The 18,940-nt window shown below is 40.1% G+C and overlaps 1 protein-coding gene across 2 annotated transcripts in view; it reads left to right on the top strand.

Annotated features, from left to right (window-relative positions):
• GMPS (guanine monophosphate synthase) overlaps window positions 1-18,940 on the top strand; it is a 61,858-nt gene that overhangs the window by 21,811 nt on the left and 21,107 nt on the right. For both annotated transcript variants that reach the window (XM_074963718.1, XM_074963717.1), the window contains exons 4-9: window positions 1,708-1,805; window positions 3,165-3,268; window positions 11,392-11,585; window positions 12,025-12,190; window positions 13,513-13,664; window positions 14,453-14,626. In XM_074963718.1, the coding sequence (XP_074819819.1) occupies window positions 1,708-1,805; window positions 3,165-3,268; window positions 11,392-11,585; window positions 12,025-12,190; window positions 13,513-13,664; window positions 14,453-14,626 (888 nt within the window). The remainder of the gene's footprint in view (window positions 1-1,707; window positions 1,806-3,164; window positions 3,269-11,391; window positions 11,586-12,024; window positions 12,191-13,512; window positions 13,665-14,452; window positions 14,627-18,940) is intronic.

Genomic DNA, 18,940 nt, shown 5'->3' with positions numbered 1-18,940 from the left:
GGATAGTTTTCAGGAGCAACTCTACTGATGGAAAAATAGATAAACAGATTTCATGTTTGTTTGAAACTAGAAATTGGGTTAGTTGATATTGTAGTAGGAACAATGTCTAATCATATTACCAATATGCTGGTCACTAATACTGCCAAATCAAGTGTGTTCTTGAAAATGGTTGATTACAGTTCTCACTGATTCTCAGAAAAAGCAATTAGCAAGAACAGGAAAAAAGAATACCATGTAATAGAAAATATACACTACAGAATATTTCTTCTTTAAGGCTGTTGTAACATTTCAGATCAGAAAGAACAGGAGTTCTGTGTTTTATGTTTTTTATTATTCAGTGAGTCATAAAAATAAATCTTTGCATTTAGGCATTCAGTGTTGATCCTCCCCTTCCCTCCCCCCCAATACATTATAATTCACCTGTAATATGCATCCATTCTTTTATAGTGTCAGCTGTTTATTACATGCCTTATATTTAGGCTTGGAAGGATTAGATTTAATTTTCATCAGTGATGAATCAAAATTTACACCTCGGCAAAATACGAGAAATGCTGTTTGAGAACTTATTAGAGTCCACTGATAGTGATGCCAGAGCAGGAGGGCCATGTAGGTAGCTTTAACTTTTTAAATCTCAGTATCTACTGTCATTAAATAATTATTGTCTGACTGCTACACCCCCGCCATTTTGTCCTGCAATTGTGAAAATTAAATGGATACAAATCTAAAAAATGCTTAAAACTAAATATCAATATTATCTGTTGAAATTATAAAAAAATAAAATAAGAATTTTATTCTGCCAAGCCTACTTATGTTCTTCTTACAGCCAGAATAGGAGTTGTTTAAACATTAAGTACCAAAAAGGTCTCACATTTATGTATGGCTCCTTGCTTTCAGAATTATTGGGACCTAGGATGCATAACTTTTGTTTGATCTGTTTTATGGTACACAAATGGCCGACTAGCCAATCAACAGAAGTGATATAGGCTGTATTATGATTTCATTTCAAGAAGTTAGGTGGGGAAGAAGCATAAATACATAGAAAGTATGTTCAGAAGTAAGTATTTATGTAGACATGATTATTCACAGAGGTCTGGGTTGAGACGACGTTACAATCTGCCCTCACACGTGGACATCTTCCATTGTTGTAAAAAAGAGCTAGGTGCATGTTTCTGAAGTCAGAATTTAGCCCAGAGTGCATACTAATGGAACTCCTGTTAGTTCTGAAATGTTGGTATAAATTGCATCTAGTATATGTGAAAATAGGCCTCTTGATTCTCTTCTGGCCAAGAGAATGCTACAGTGCAAAGAGAAGCCATATTGATTGGTTTGAAAGAACAAAAGGGGAAATAGAAGAATTGGTAGAATCCAAAGCCTGCCACTAAAGTTCTTGACTTAATAGCATTAATGGTGGCTTACTTAGTCAATTTATAATAGGAATGGTTCCAAGCTATGCTACCAGGAAGCCAGCAGAAGAGGAGATTGATCACTGAATAGTGAGAAATAATGAAGATTCTGACTGTATGATAGTAGTAACATTCTATAACTGGTATAAGAGTGACCTTTTCTGCAGGAGGTTTCAGTGACTAACGGTTGTCTTGGCCAGCAGGTTAAAGTTATAGGGAGAGCAAGGTGAATATATTAAATGGAATTATGTTGGACTGTTGGAACTTATACTGTAAGGTAATTACAATGTTTCTGATTTGACAGATGATGAATAAGGTATTTGGAGGTACAGTGCACAAAAAAGATGTTAGAGAAGATGGAGTTTTCAGCATTACTCTGGATAACACGTGCTCACTGTTCAGGTATGCAGGCATTTCTAGCCACAAAAATGGTAGGGGAAATGCCATTCTAGAATTGAAAGCTAGTGACAGTATAGACACAGGCTAGATTTATACGGTAGAAAATGGAGTTTCACCCATGCTTATATGAAATTGCCCACCATTTGCTTATATAGCTATTGCAACTATGCGTGTAAATTAGGCAGTTGTACATACAAATATTGAGGCAGTTAATGGCCCAATTAAAGGTATGCATATTTGTATGCAGAACTCCGGTCTCTGTCTTTTTAAAACAAGCAAACCCCTATGTGGTTTTCTTTTTAAAATGAATAATCACCCTATACTTACATTTGCTGTAAAGATAAGGGGTTTTTTTGGCTATATTCTTCACCCTTGGATCTTTTAATGCATGTTACTTGGGAGTGCTCTGTATCGTTATAGTCTAAAACATTTTTAAAATGTTTAATTTAAACAAGGAATGCTTTATTGGTGTGGCACCATAAAGTGTGCCAGGGACCACAGCCTGAGAATTTTTGCATTAAGGCAAGTTCTACAGCTATTGAAGCATTGTGTTGTACTGTAGGTCACTTCGGTATTAGCTAGCATCCATAGGTATCCAAGTTCCTGAAGACAGGTTTCAGAGTAGCAGCCGTGTTAGTCTGTATCCGCAAAAAGAAAAGGAGTACTTGTGGCACCTTAGAGACTAACAAATTTATTTGAGCATCTGATGAAGTGAGCTGTAGCTCACGAAAGCTTATGCTCAAATAAATTTGTTAGTCTCTAAGATGCCATAAGTATTCCTTTTCTTTTTTCAAGTTCCTGAAAGCCATGGAAAAACTGAAACCATTAATGAGGACTTCTGTCCCTTTAAACTTGGTTCTTAGTATTCTATAAAAGAAAATTTGATTCTCAGTATTGCCAGAGCACCTCTCTTTCAGCCCCTTGTAAGAATCCAATCAATTTACTGTACCAAAAGGTCCTAATTCCTGTGACTATTTCTTCTTCCAGAAGCGTCATGGAGCTTCACACCCTATCCTGTAAAGTTTAAGGACCATCAGGACAAGTTTGTCCTTATCACCTTTCCTAAATTCAGGCTTAAGGAAGCTTTGTTAATTAATTTTTTTTTTTTTTTAAGCACTGCCCATTTCCCCCCCTTTATCCACAGAAGTCCAAGTAGAATAGGCTTGGATTCAAAAGAACCATCAGAACATGAGTCAATCTGAACTAAAATGTCTGTCAGCAAAAAGTTAAAATGGAAATTTGAAGTTGTATCAGAAAATCTGTGGTGTGCTTAAATTTTTAATATTTCACAATTAACTATACAAATAAAGTTAGATGTTCTTGTTTGTACTTTCACTGATTCTGTTTTTATCCTGTGTTTAGGGGCCTTCAGAAGGAGGAGATTGTGCTGCTCACTCATGGTGATAGTGTCGATAAAGTAGCTGATGGGTTCAAAATCGTTTCACAATCTGGGAACATTGTAGCAGGTATGTATTCTATACAATTCTCACTTGTCTCTTGAGTCTTTTTTTTTTTTTTTAAAGGGAAGTTATCTGGTGAATTGTGGCACAGAATTTAAGTGTTGTAAAAATAAGCTTTTATGAAACTCAAGATTACATTTCTCTAGTGTTTTAACCCAAACATTGCACCATTGTGCTAGTAAAGAAAAAGACTGAAACTGATGCAGAAATGACTAGTTTTATTTAAATGTTCAAGTTGAGAAATGTTAGAAAAGGCATCAGAGAAAAGTAAACTTGATTTCAAGAATTCTTTAGTTTTGATTATCAATTGTGTTTAATTAGTTCGCTCTAATTTACTATTTTTACTATTTACTATTGTCATTTTAACTTTTTTTAATGGAGTAAAAAGAATTGCAGTATTAAAAGAAATCTTTCAAATCTCTTGCATAGAAGGTCACAGGGGAAGTGTGTAGATGTAGGCCCTGAAAGTTAACTTAGAAAATGTACTTAAATTATTAACCCAGCTTGCAACTCACTGAATCAAACCACTTTTTCTGCAGCCAGCAGATTATAGGTTAGTCTTATGTTTACTGAGCCACTTTGTGAAATCTTAAGCCACTCATGTGACTCTTACTTTAAATCCTTGAGGAAAGGTCCAGGATAGAAACTGCTGAATTGTTGGAAGACCAGCGTTCTGTAGGCTGGTCTCCATTAACCACCAGTCAGGCACAGTGCTATATTTGATCTGTAGCACTGTCACCTGCAGGATGTGTAGGTAAATACAGTTTGAATAGCGAACCTACTGTAGCCAGTAGTCAAGATTACTTTTCTGAAGTCCTTATTCAGCTTTTAAATAAAATTACAATTATGTAACTACTAAAAAGGAAACTGGCAAGTTTTATAGATTCTCATTATAAGAAACTCCAACCCACCCCCAAATTTTTGAAATCCTTTAAAACATTGTGTGGGCAAAGAAGAAAAACTAGAACTTTCAAGCACATCCAAAAGTTCTTGTATAATGGTGTGGCCCTTGCCTAATCATAGTTGAGGTTAAGCAAAGTATTCGGTTTAGAGCCAGTTTCCAAAGTGCTGTAAAATCCATATACTGTATAGAACTGCTTATACTGATATTACTTATTCCCATACAGGAAGGAGAATAAACCGTACCATTGTAAGGCATCTTTTTTTTAAAAACTGGTATAATTGCATCCACACTAGGATTTGGTACCAATATAACTATTTGTTAGGGATATAGGTTTTTTTAACTAGAATAGTAATACTGGTACAACTTTTAATTGTAGATGAGGCCTGAAATTTCTTTGAGGCTATCATGTGGAAAGCATGACATTAACTACGTTTCCTGGTTTCCTAGTATTTGTATTGTGTGGTTGAATATTTTTCCTGGTTCTCCAAGGTATCTGATTTTTGACAGCTAACTTCCATGTTTTGGAAGGGAACAAAGTACTGCTAAACAGTCTGAACTGTGCTTTAATGAAGTTTTTTTTTGTTAGTGAATACACCAAAATGCAAGAGTAACACAAAAATCAGATCACTTTTGAACGTCACCCTTTTATAGCCATGCAATAAAGAATTATTCAAAACACCATCTACATACTATTATGTTATCTTAGTTGAGGTGAGACTAACTAAGCTTAATTGTATTAACAGCAAGACTGGCATTGTCTTAAGTGTGTGTGTGGGTTGGGGTGGTTAGGTGTTTTGTTTATAAGCTTTAGTTTTATTGCCACAATCTTAGCTGGAAAACCTGATGACAGGAATTCAGGATGTAGTGCCACCAATTTTCTTCTATGATCCTGAGTAGTTCTGCTAATATCAGAACAAATAAAGAGCTTTTCATCTATAAATTGTGTTGTAGCCATCATTTTCCATACGATAGTCCAAAATACATTTCTAGTTCCATGGTGATGACAGATTCACTATGGCCCCATCCTGCAAACACTTATATGCAAACCTTTATCCAAGTACATAGTTTCAATGGAGTGACTCCATGCGTAACTGTTTGCAGGATCAGGGCCTAAAAATGTATGAGTTAAGATAGATTCATAGCTTTTTAAAAAAAAAAAAAACCCACACACACCAGAAGGGACCACTATTATTTCTAGTCTAACCTCCTTATAACACTGATGAAGTAGGCAATTTAAATGGGGGAGATTTGAGAGGTATATGGAATATTTTTACAATATGTAATTAGAGTCAAATTTGGTAAAGGAATTCGGCAGACACAAAATTATTTCAAATAATTCCTTTCCTTCAAAAGATTCTAGAAAACCTAATATTCTTATGAGTCGATTTTATAACGTTTTCAATAAACTAAATTTTCTAATCCAAAAAAGCTCTTTTTTAAAGAAATACAAAAAAATCTCTAGAGAATTTTTTTGCATCTGTGCTTCATTAACCTTTTCACCTAGATTTTTCATGTTTTTCTCAACAGCTAGGGTTCTTTATTCCAGGTATATTTCTGCTGAAGACAGATACAACTTTGATTCAAACACATCAAACTTTATACTGTAGGGTTTGAATAGCTGCTAGTATGGCTTCTAGTGAAACTTTGGAAATGATCCCTGTTTCAGTTTGTTTAGGGGTATTTTTCTGATAAGGTAATTAGACTAGAAGTCTGGTTGGGCCTAATTTTTAGGCTGGACCTGAACCAGACCCAACCCCACTCCACCTGAGCCTGAGATGGTAGAGTTGAGTTTTGACTCCTCCCCAATCCTTCCCCCGCATACCTGAGTCAGTGCCATGACTGCCTCCTGCCCATGTGTTCTGCTCTTTTTCTGCCTGGGGTTGGCACAATGGTGGCTGCGGACAGTTGCATGCACCAGCAGCGCACTCAGGCCGCAGATCACACAGCACAGTGAGGTGACAATGGCTAGCAGGAGCAAGGCATGCTGTGGCCACCCGACTGACCCCCACAGGCAGGAGGAGAGCCAACTCAACCCAAGCCCAACAGAGTCCAATTGTTTTCCAGCCTAGATCTGACACTTTTAGTCGAGTCCCATTGACTTCAGAGCAGGTTGCAGGACTCTAAATTGTACTGCTTCAAAAGCAGTAATGACTAGTAGAGATGGAAAGAGAAAGTCTGTTCTTCTTCAGGTAGATGTGGCCATGTATTCCATGTAGGTTTGTGTGCCCTGTACATTGGAGCTGGAGAACGTTGCCTAACAGTACCCATAGGGGTGGTGTTCATGCCCAGTGGCCGTAGGAAATCCCCCACACCTCCAGTCATATAAGGTCACCGCCGCTCTGAACCCCCACAGTTCCTTCGCACTGCCTGTGGCTAGAGATGGAGCTTTGTGTGGGTCCTCACCTCACATTTCTGCTCTGTTTTCTGATAACTTTTCTGTATATAATAACAGTAGTACCTTAGGTTTAGTTTGTGTTAGTTTAGTGTTAGTAGAGTAGTTGGCTGCCTTGTGTGATGACCTCACCAGGGTTTATTCATTGTCTGTCATACAGGGGGGTCATCTGCAACAGCAGCCTCCAAACGAGGTTCTTGTCGTATCTTAGCGAGGGACACATTAAAGAGAGGTGTTCCATCTGCAAGTCATTCACCAAGGGGACTTAGGTGATGAGAGACTTGCAGCTGAAGCAGCACCTTCTGGAGCAGACCATGAGGCCCGCTTCGGCACAGAGGCCCTCATCTAATCAGCAGTCGTCTTCAGATCTGTTTATCCCCAAGAGAAAAAGGGTTGTTCACGCACTTGTGGTGTGGTGAGGAAGAGGTCCAGAAAAACAAGTTGGGATCATTCCAGGATTCAGGGAAACTCCGACTCCTCATCTAGGAGGAGTGCTGACCAGCACCATACTTCCTTCAGCACATGGGATGTAGCAGATCCATCCAGCCGCTCCCCGGTACCATACCAAGAGCAGCAAAGGGCCCATACTGTGAATTCCAGTTCTGGCCATGAGGTGTCCTTTGAGTCCAGTACCAACAGCATTACTTCAGTGCCAACTCTTTCCATGCTGACAACATACCAGGTGGCATCATACATGGTTTACCTCTCAATTCCGGACCCTCTGCTGGTTCGGGAGTCCTCCGGTGCTTTGGCTTCTGCCAGCTTGTCCTCTGTTGTGCCCTTGGCACCTTCTGCCTATGTTACAGAGCCACGAGGTCTGTTGGCACCACAGCTCTTACCACCTGGGCAGCTGACTATCAAGTAGAGGCCAGGACTGGCATTGAAGGCACCCTTGATGCCGGAACATCCTTCAGCGCCTTCTTTATCTTGGCAGCAGATCCCATCATCAAGTCTATTCCCGGCCTTGGTGTTGATGCCTCTCCTGGTACTAGGGAGGAATGTGTCTCATTCAGTACCACCATTGCCGATTCCCCACTTTTCTTTGACACTGGTCCCACCACCTTACTGGGCTTCAGATGAATCCAATCAGTTGTTTGCCCCATCGGGGCTGGCTCCCATGTTGTTATCGCAGAACCTCTAGGATTACTCAAGATCCAAGTTGGGGTTGTCTTCCCTCTCCTTGTCAGATAGGAGCCAGAGATTACCTTTGGATCATCACTGGTACCAAGATCGGCATCTGTCCTGCAATCGGGATGGGCTTTTGGCCCAGTGCCTATGGACACCAGTTTCTTATCTGTATGCCCAGTGGCCCCCTTGGAATCCCTGGGACACTCCTTGATCCCTGAGGTCCCAATCCTCAACCTGCTCCATAACAAGATCACTGGTCCCAATGGTGGCTTCCACTCCCATACCATCTAAGCTGTGAGCGACCACTGAGTTAATTCCCCCTGGACTTGCTGGGCTCTTCTGACTAGATTCTGTGGTACAAGAACAGGTGTTGTCATTGGTGCAGCAGACCGTCTCCTCGTCCTCCCCGGATGACTCCCATGTAAGAATCTTCCTCTCCCTTGGTGCCCGAGGACTTTAAGGCATACCAGGACCTCCTGATGCTGATGGTCACTACCTTGGGTATTCTGGCGGAACTCCTGCAGGGGAATATGCCTAAACTGCTGGATATTCTCCAACCATCAAGTCCAGGAAGAGTAGCGCTCCCGATAAATGAGGCTCTCCTGGAACCTGCAATGGCCCCCTGAATTACCCCAGCTTTGTTGACCCCTACAGCGAAGCATTTGGAGAAATGGTACTTCGTTCCTATGCGAGGGTTTGAGAGTTTCTACTCCCACCCAGCACCTAACTGCCAGGTGGTGACTGCAGCAAATGACAGAGCTTGGCAGGGAAGGTATAAGTCTACCCCAAAGGACAAAGAGTCCAAAAGGATGGATGTAATGGGAAGGAAGATTTATACCTCCTCTTCCCTGCAAATGCACATAAAGAACCAGCAGGCGTTCTCTAAATATGACTTTGTCAGTTGGGCAGCCATATCTAAGTTTGCGGACAAGCTGCTGGAATCCTCCAGGGAAGAATTTATAGCATTCATTGCAGAAGGCCATATTTTGGCCAAGACCTTGTTGCAGTCAGCTCTGGACATGGCAGATGCTGCAGCCAGAATTATGGCATTAGCTGTGACCATAAGAAGGCCTCATGGCTATGGAATTTGGGCATAGTGTCTGACCTGCTGCAGACCATTGAGGACTTACCATTTGGTGGTTGGGTTTTATTTTCAGAGAAGACCGACAAAACCTTGCACTCTTTTAAACACTCCCAAGCTACTTTGCATGCTTTGGAAGTATATACTCCAGCCACGAAGAGATGCCACTATGGCAGTGAGCAGCCTCAACAGCAATACTGCTCACAGCATTGTTTGGGTTTTTTTGGCCAGTCCCCGCCCTTTCTATGTGGCAGCAGGACTACTCCAGAGAGAGCCACAGATCTCAAAGGAGAAGGTCCTCTAGTTCTGGGCTTAACCAGATGTCCACTGCCCTCTTCCCCTCCCCTTCTCACTGCTCCAGAATCTAGCAAGTGTCCATTTTGACTTGTATGTCCAGGACAGTGATCAAATAGTAACTTCTTCTCTGTCTCCCCTGTTTGCGGACAGGCTGGCCAACTTTTACTGTGTTTGGGACTTGTTTACAACAGAGAACTAAGACTTAAGCACCTTAAGATCAGGTTATGTCTCACAGTTCTTCTCTACCCTCCTACCTGATCCCTTTTTAGGGACCCCTCTCATGAAACACTGGTCCTCGAGCAGGGGGGAGCATGCTCCAACATGCTTTGTCAAGAGGCAATCAGGCTCTGGCAGTTTTGCACCAGGGAAAATATTACCCCCATGACTAATCGCTTAGCGGATCACCTCGTCAGGAATTTGTTCCTGAATCACGAGTGGTCTCTGAAGCCGAAGGTTCTGCGGTCCTTCTTTGCAGTTTGAGGCATCCCGACAACCGGTTTGCCACAAGAGAAACAAGAAGTGCCATCTGTTCTGCTCTCGAGGGAGTCTCATTTCGGGCTCCTTGACCGATGCTTTTCACGTGATCTGAGAATCAGTACTCTTGTATGCTTTTCCTCCAATTCCAATCATCCCACATGTCGTTCTCAAGCTGACACTGGACCATCAATGTTGCCAAGACAATGTTCGTTCTCCAACCTCCCCATGTTATTAGTTTGGCCTCCCGTATCCCTTCCTCTTCATCCTGGCCTCCTGAGTCAGCATCACAGTCAGTTTTTGCTTCCAGCTCTCAGCTCCTTGCATCTTACAGCATGGATGCTTCATGATTTGATGAGGAGGAGGAATGATGTTTGGAGGAGGTCTGGCAAATCTTGCTCAACAGTAGGAAGCCTCCAGCCTGTTCAGCCAAGAGGAAACCATTCTTATTGTTGATCGTTAGCCCAGGGAGTTCAACCAACCCGGGCTTGTATCCAGGACATCTTAGAGTACCTGTTACCTTCAGTCTTCTGATCTTGTGCTTGGTTCTTTGAGAGTCCACCTGGTGGCAATATTGGCATTTCATCCACCTATCCATCAGAAGTCAGTTCAAACTCCATGGCAATGAGGTTCTTAAAAGGAGCCATTCATCTCTACTCACCGGTTAAAGAGCTGAATCCTCTGTGGGACCTTACTACACATGGGAGAGGCTATGGCCATGGGGTGCAAGTGCTGCACCTATAGGTACTGTAAGGCAAAGTTCTCCAGCTCTGGTGTATGGGGAGCATACACCCACATGAAATACACGTCTGTATCACATCTCAAAGAACAACTGTTCTAGGTAGGTAACCATTTTCCCCTCACATTTTACACCACCTTTGGTGTCACAGTATAGTGATTGGAACTTTTAAATTGTTCCTTCTCTTTTGACTTTCTGCTTTCTTGGAGAAAACATAATCAAGCAGATGAAGTACGTAAGTCTCTTTAAAGCACAAAAATGCAGATTTGAGTCTGTAATTCTAATGATTTCAAGGAGAAAAATGGCCTCCAGATATAGTTTAATCTCTGAGTTGTTTTAGGGATATCCACCCATAAATATACCCACCCTCAAACATAAGGAGAACGTTATGTATAGTGGAATCCTGTTTATCCGGTCTAATTGGGACTGGGGCCAGATCAGATAACAAAAACTCTGGATAAACCGGAGAATGGGAAAATGAGATGCTGCAGTGCCATTTAGTGGTCACAGGAGTGATCATCTGCTTCTTTCCCTGGAGTTCTGATGGCTCAGTAAATGCAGAGACCTGGTTAAGGGAGGGTTGGATAAACAGGGTTCTACAGTAACTAGTGATCTACTGTTAATAGACAAAACCGAAGAGAGAAACTTAAAGAATTGCTGCCCACTTTGAAATCCCACCTAAAATCTCAAAGAACAAAGTTAACGAGGACAAAAAAATAACACCAGTACGTGGGAAAGGCAGTTCAGCAGCAGCAGTTCATGCTCTGTGGGGTTTTACCTCCTCCTAAGTATTGACACCTCATCCCAAATGTGGAAAGTGTAGAGTCTCAGTTCAGCAACACCTGCCAAATTACTGCTTAAATATCTGCATTGAGCAAAGGAACTGCATCACAGAAATGTCTAAAACACATGAATTTTGTGTGTAAAAGGAAAAGTGTTAGGATGCTGTACAATCAACCTAATTCTAGTGACTATTGTTTTTAAAATATTTTGCTATGAATTAATCTGCCAGCTCAAACCAGAGTATTGAAGAGGACACAGTATACATTTTTACAATTATATATGGCCTTTTCATGTTGTTGTAATTTTTAATACCATATCTCTTTACATGAAGGTATAGCAAATGAATCTAAAAAACTGTATGGAGTTCAGTTCCACCCCGAAGTTGGCCTTACAGAGAATGGAAAAGTGATACTGCAGAATTTTCTCTATGATATTGCTGGATGCAGTGGTAACTTCACAGTAGAAAATAGACAACTTGCGTGTATTCAAGATATCAAAGAGAAAGTGGGTTCATCAAAAGTCCTGGTAAGTAGGTTTATAACAGGTTTTGCAACTTCCAGTCTTATGAATAAAACTGACACTTGTAGTTATGCTGATTACTTTAAAAAAATGAGTTTTCATGCTTCAGGGTATAAACTGGGCTAGCAGTTTAGGAAGTTCATTCTCACGTACTGCACAATTTGCCTAGTGCACTGTTTCACTTTTCATTTTCCTCCAAAGCATTGGGTATAGCGTGATATGTAGGTTATTGTTGCAGTGTTGTTGTAGCCATGTTGGTCCCAGGATATTAGAGACATAAGGTAGGTGAGTTAATATCTTTTATTGGACAACCGAACACCTTGTTCTGATCATGGTAATTCTTATATTCAGTCCGAGTTTTAAGCTAACGATCATTCTCCTAAAGATGTTTGGACAAGTTTGATTTCCCCCCCCCCCCCCCCCCCCCCCTCTGGCCCTAACCTAGGTTTTACTCAGTGGAGGTGTGGACTCAACAGTGTGTACTGCTCTCCTGAATCGGGCTTTAAACCAAGACCAAATCATAGCTGTACACATAGATAATGGATTCATGCGCAAGAGGGAAAGTCAATCTGTGGAAGAGGCACTCAAAAAACTTGGAATTCAAGTCAAAGGTACTGTGTTTCATGTTACTTATACTTCATGTAAATGAGGGTAGTATGGCTAGTCTTCTAAAGGAAAATCCGTAAGCTTACAATTAATCATAATCTTATTGTCTAATGAAACTGATGTGAGAAATTTTGAGAATTTAAATATCAAAAAGTAGTTGTTATTAGTAGCCCTGAAAATGTACTATAATTATTTAATATTTATATTAGGGTAGTCCCCAGAGATCCAAATCAGGACTGAGGCCACATTGTACAAAAACGCATAGGAAAACACAAGCCCAGAGCCAAATAATTTAAAATATAAGTTTAGATTTATAGATTCTAATTCACAGATGAGTGAAAAATGATGTCCTGAACTGAGAGATTAAACCATTTCACCAGTGGCACATACTGAGGAATTGTATGACAGTTGGCATCTGCCTCAATGATCAGTTCCTTTTCTTCCACTGGCAAATGAGTCAGTTGCCTTCAGAGGTTGCAGTTCCCTGTTCATATGAAGCATTTTTTCTTAGCTAGAGAACTGCGAGCTAAACTCTTCAATAAGTCTTAATTGTTTAACTTTGTAAGCCACTTTGCGTGTGGGATACCTTTCTGATTTCAAATTTATTTTCATAAACAAGTTTCTTTTTGAGGTGTGTGTTGTACCGATGGCTTCCGGGGAGCCTACTTATTTATTTTAACCTATTTTCAGAAAAGCTGGCTGGGAAGCACCCAAGGGGTTACAAGCAGTACATTGTGAAAGATCAGAAGGTATCCCTTTTGGCCAATAAGGTCTCAGCTTGTTTCTCCTCAGAGATGTGGTGGGATCGGAGGAGACAAAGTTAGGCAGTGAAGTACCACATCATTCATACTGTTTACATAAAGTCATGTAATTCATGAGTAGCTTTTGCATATTGATAAATCTGGCAATGAATACTATTTTGTCTAATGCTCAGATTGTCAAGGCATCTGGTAACATGGTATATGTTAGACAACACATTCAGTTAAACTACCAGCAGTGAACAGTGCAAAGAGCTGCAACCTCTGTACCTTCCAACTCATCAAAAGGAAAACCTTACCCAATATAGTCTAAGCTTTGTCCATCCATAGTCGGTCGAATGTTTCACCAAGAGTAATTGTATGGTGGAATAGGTTAGTAAGGGAGGTGGATGAAATACCCTCACCTCAGATAATCCTTAAATGAGTGAGTGCTTGAGTAGCCCTGTAAAATGCAGAGTATCTAAAGATATGACCTCCAAGTGATCTTTTTCAAGTAATAGACTTATTTTCTGCAATCCTGTTTAGTATTATGTATTGGTTTTGTTAATACGTTTCTGTATTTTGTGCAGTGGTAAATGCAGCCCATTCATTCTACAATGGTACAACAACTCTACCAATCTCTGATGAAGACAGAACTCCCCGAAAAAGAATTAGCAAGACTTTAAATATGACTACAAGTCCTGAGGAAAAAAGAAAAATTATTGGTGACACCTTTGTGAAGGTAATCACTTTATATTATTTTAACATTTAAAAGGGACACTGTCAATTAAATATTTTTTTAAATGCAGTCTTACTCCACTCGAGAGAGCCATTCTCAGGCAATGTATGCTTCAGGACATCAGCTATCACGTATGTTTTGGTGTGTGGATGTTGGACATAGTGAGGATAGAACATAGGACATCTTGCTCCAGAGCCCAAGTCTCTAACACATAACTTCAAGCAGAATCTGTTAGCTGAAGCAGAATTAGGTTTGCCACAGATCATAGTCTGATGGTCACAAACAGCTGAGTAGATCTGCTAATTCTGTCCACTATGCAGCTTAGTGGCTAACTTGCGTATAAAGGCTAATATACATTACACAAGCTTTAAAAATAACATACTTTTACCAAATGGCAAATGACTAAATTGAGTTAATATCTTGGTTTTGGTGTGTTTCTAATACTGCATCAACTTGCAGCCACTTTAACTTCTGTTTTATCATTAATGATTTAGGGAGGATGTGTACATGGCTAAGGAGCACTGTTACTATTAGTGTTAATTCAAGTATTTTTAAAAAATATTTATTTTTATTAATCATTCAGCTAAATACATAACAGACAAATGTGGGGCAGGATTTTTGGCTTCCCCTTTTCAGGAATAGAGTATTATCATGAGCAATCTTCTTCTTAATCAGTGTTGGTTTAAAGCAGAGGGGATTGCAATTCACTAATCCTTTAAGTATGTTTGCAACATGATTTTGGATCCCTCAGGATCAATGTAAAACATTTATTTTTTCCCTCCATATTATAGATTGCCAATGAGGTAATTGGAGAAATGAATCTGAAACCTGAAGAGGTCTTTCTTGCTCAGGGAACCCTAAGACCTGATCTTATTGAAAGTGCTTCCCTTGTTGCAAGTGGCAAAGCTGAAGTAATCAAAACTCATCACAATGACACAGAGCTGATCAGAAAGCTGAGAGAAGAGGTAAATAAAAATGAGAGTATCACATTTATTTTATTTTTGGTGTAACCCAAATCTGAAGTTAAATGTGAAAAAACAAATAGTATGTATACCTTCCTATCAATATAACTGTTGACACTAGGGAGGCTTTGTACAGAGCCCAGTGTGATGGGGCCCTATTTTGGTCAGGGCCTCTAGGTGTTACTGTAAAAAAATAAATAAATAAATAAAATGGATGTAATTAATTTACTCTTCATCTTTCTAGATTCCTGGTTCTCTTAAAGTAATTTTGGTGGGTTGAGTATTTATGCAATACTGAATAGTTAGGAAAATATTCACAAATTGTCAATTTGATGAATTTCAGCATGAATGATTTTGTTCAAAAATTCATATCAGAAATTTTGCTTTTCATCATTCTCCCATTTTAAAAACTGTTTCCCAATAAGAAAGCAGAAACAATACCATGTGTTTTAGGGGGAAAACTAGTTTGTATAAGCTTCCCAAACAACCTGGATCTATCCCGCCTGCAAGTCGCTAATCAATAGCCTGCCTGCATTTCCAGAGTTCAGCACACTAACTTTCCAACAAGATCTGGATACTCTCTAAGGGAGCCTTGACCCAAACCTGTGAATCCAACCCTTACCTTTCTTGGCTTGTGAAAGAGAGTCATGGGCAATTGGTGCCATTCAGGCCTGAAACAGCCAAACCGTCATTCAAGAAGGAATCTTCCCTTCTCCTTCAAACACAATAATTCAAACAACTCTGAAGAAACTGAGACTGATTCTAGCCCAACTACAGCCAATTGTCAAACCTTCCATTCTTGAGCAAGCTCATAGAGAAGCTAGCCGAAAGCCACTACTGGTTTATCTAATTGAAGCTATTATCCTAGACTAGCACAGTCTGGATTCAGGCCAGGACATGGAACTGAAACTGCTTTAGTAGTACTGATGGATGATCTGTTATCAGTGGATAGAACGTAGACATCCATTTTAATCCTCCTGGACTTCTCTGAAGCACTTGACAATGTCAACCATAAGATAGTGTTCTTGTGCCTGAGAGAGGTAGGAGGGATCCAGGGTAATACACTAAAATGCTTGAATCCTTTCTGGAGGGACTTATCCAATAAGTAGTGATGGGAAACTGCACCTCCACTAATGAGACCCCTCACTTGTGGAGTCCACAAAGATGAGTTATCTTTCACTGGTTCTGTACAACATCTACATGAACCTGCTAGGTGAGCTGGTCAGACCACATGGATTAAGTGCCAAAAATATGCAGATGATACACAGCTTTACTTATTCTTCACCACATATGACTACAACTCTACCATCAAGATGGCCCAGGGCTTGGATGAAATTAGCCCATGGATGAAGAACAGCTGGTTGAAGCTGAACCTGAGCAAGATAGAGATGATGCTGGTCGGCAGAGGAAAGCATTCTGAATAGTTTCAACCACAGTGCGGTCTCCTTTGGTTGAAGAGAGACACCCAAAATTTGTCAATTCAGTCCATGGCTTAGGAGTGCTCCTGGATTCCTTATTGACACTAAGCGCACACAGCCGCATATTAGAGTAATGCTTAATACCAACTCTTGTTGGCTAGGAGACTCCATCCCATTCTGGCAAGTAGTGACCTGCCCTCGGTTACTCATACCTTCGTAACCTCCCAGCTGTACTATAGCGATGCAGTATACCTGGGCATGAAGCATTCATTGCTTAGGAAACTCCAACTGACACAAAACATTACAGCACATCTCTGCAAAAACTGGCTGCCATGAATGCATCACAGCTTAACGCTTGAATGCATCACATGCATAACGCTTCCTATGCAATAGAACCTCAGCGTTACGAACACTTCAGAAATGGAGGTTGTTCGTAACTCTCATAACTCTGAACAAAATGTTATGGTGGTTCTTTCAAAAGTTTACAAATGAACATTGATTTAATTCAGCTTTGAAACTTTACTATGCAGAAGAAAAACGCTGCTTTCCCTTTATTTTTTGTAGTAGTTTATGTTTAACACAGTACTGTACTGTATTTGATTTTTTTTGTTCTTTTTTTTTTTTTTTTTTGGTCTCTGCTGCTGCCTGATTTTGTACTTCTGGTTCCAAATGAGGTGTGTGGTTGACTGGTCAGTTCATAACTCTGGTGTTTCTAACCCTGAGGTTCTACTGTACTGGCTTCTCATAGAATATTGAATCAAGTTCAAGATCTTGGTACTTCACAAGATTCTTGATGGCCCGAACCCAGGATATTAAAAGATCTTCTAAAACTCTAGGATGAAGACCACGCTTAACAAGTTCACTTCTCTGTCGCAATGGAATTTTCTTTCATATTTGAGCTGTACCCTTAAGGTAGAAACAGCTTTCTCAAGGCCTCACCCAAAACTGTAGAATGAATTCCCACAGAAACTCAGCACCATCACAAACCTCATCACCTTCCACTCCACATACAAGGAGCACTTCTTTAACCTTGCCTTCCCTAACATAAACATATAGTAATGTGTGTGCGCATGCACGTACCCTTATTTATATTTTTAAAACTATTAAAACAAGACACTCCACTTATTAACCTAATTTCCTTCTTTGACAGGGTTACTGGCCTACTGGGGAAGCAGTAGATGTGATCAATCTTGATTTTAGTAAGGCTTTTGACACAGTCCCACATGACAGTTTTCTAAACAAACTAGGGAAATGTGGTCTAGATTAAATTACAGTAAATTTGGTGCACAACTGATTGAAAGACTGTACTCAAAGAGTAATTACCAATCGTTTGCTCTCAAACTGTGAGGGCATATCTAATGGGGTCCTGCAGGGGTCAGTCTTGGGTCTGGTACTACTCAATATTTTTATTTATGACTTGGATAATGGAGTGGAGAGTACACTTATAAAATTTGCAGATGACAGCAAGCTGGTTGGGGTTGCTAGCACTTTGGAGGACACAGTTAGCATTCAGATGTTCTTGACAAAATGAAGAATTGGTTTGAATTCAACAAGATGAAATTAAATAAAGACAAGTTCAAAGTACTTATGAAGGAAAAATCAAATGCACAGCTACAAAACTGGCTAGGTGGCAGCACTGCTAAAAAGGATCTTGGAGGTTATAGTGAATCAAAAATTGAATGAGTCATCAGTGTGATGCAGTTGTGAAAAAGGCTAATATTCTGGGATGTGCTATCAGGACTGTTATGTCTAAAACATGGGAAGTAATTGTCCCACTCTACTTGGCACTGGTGTGGCTTCAGCTGGAGTACTGTTTCCAGTTCCGGGCACCACATTTTAAGAAAAAATTGGAGAAAAACCAGAGGAGCAACAAAAATGATACAAGGTTTAGAAAACCTGACCTATAATATAAGGTTAAAAAAAAGTGGGCATGCTTAGTCTTGAGAAAAGAAGACTAAGGGTGGATCTTATCATTCTTCCAGTATGTTAAGGGCTGTTATAAAGAGGCTGGTGAGCAATTGTTCTCCATGTCTGCTGAAGGTAGAGCAAGAAGTAATGGGTTTAATCCACAGCAAAGGAGATTTAGGTGAGATATTAGGAAAAACTTTTTAACTATAAGGGCAGTTAAGCTCTGGAATAGGCTTCCAAGGGAGGTTGTGGAATCCATGTCATTGGAAGCTTTTAAAAGGCTGGACAGACAGCAGCTTTTAAAAGGCTGGACAGACAGCTGTCAGGGATGGTCTCCATTTACGTGGTCCTGCCACAGCGCAGAGGGCTGAACTTGGTAATTTCTCATAGTCCCTTCCAGCTCTATATTTCTGTTGATTCCGTACTCTTCTCTACCCGGGCAAAGGATAAGAGAACAAACACATGACAGATGTTAGTCATGTTGCTTAATGCATGACTGGAAGGTTCTTAGATACTATAGTGATAAATGCAATATAAGAACTATAGAGAATAGGTGACTGACCACACCACACATATAGTAAATAGTTGATGTGACTGGCCCATAACCTGAAATTTTGTCCAGAGTCTTTGGTGACTAATGAATGTATTTGAAGACTTCTGGGTTGGCTTGTGGATGATTGAACTGAAAAAGCGGCTAAATTTGTATGGCTTATTCACAACAAATAATTTAACCAGCTTTGACTAGAGGCATATCAACTCTAGCAGCTGATGGAACACTTCTGGTTTTTTCCTATCTTTGAAGCTAAATGTGTGGTGAAGATTCATTCTCATTCAATTTTCCCTCTATTAAGCATTTTCTCAAAGCAATGTTCATATGCACTCCTTCCTTTCTGCTTCAGGTATAGTCCCCAGTACTGGCACTTTTCACAGGACTAATTTGATTAAAACAACATTATCTGTCAGCAGATGGTTGGAGTTATTACTAAGGTGC

The sequence above is a fragment of the Natator depressus genome, chromosome 9, assembly GCF_965152275.1.
Source record: "Natator depressus isolate rNatDep1 chromosome 9, rNatDep2.hap1, whole genome shotgun sequence".
Taxonomy (NCBI): Eukaryota; Metazoa; Chordata; order Testudines; family Cheloniidae; genus Natator; species Natator depressus.
This window is presented reverse-complemented; position numbering and strand designations above follow the sequence as displayed.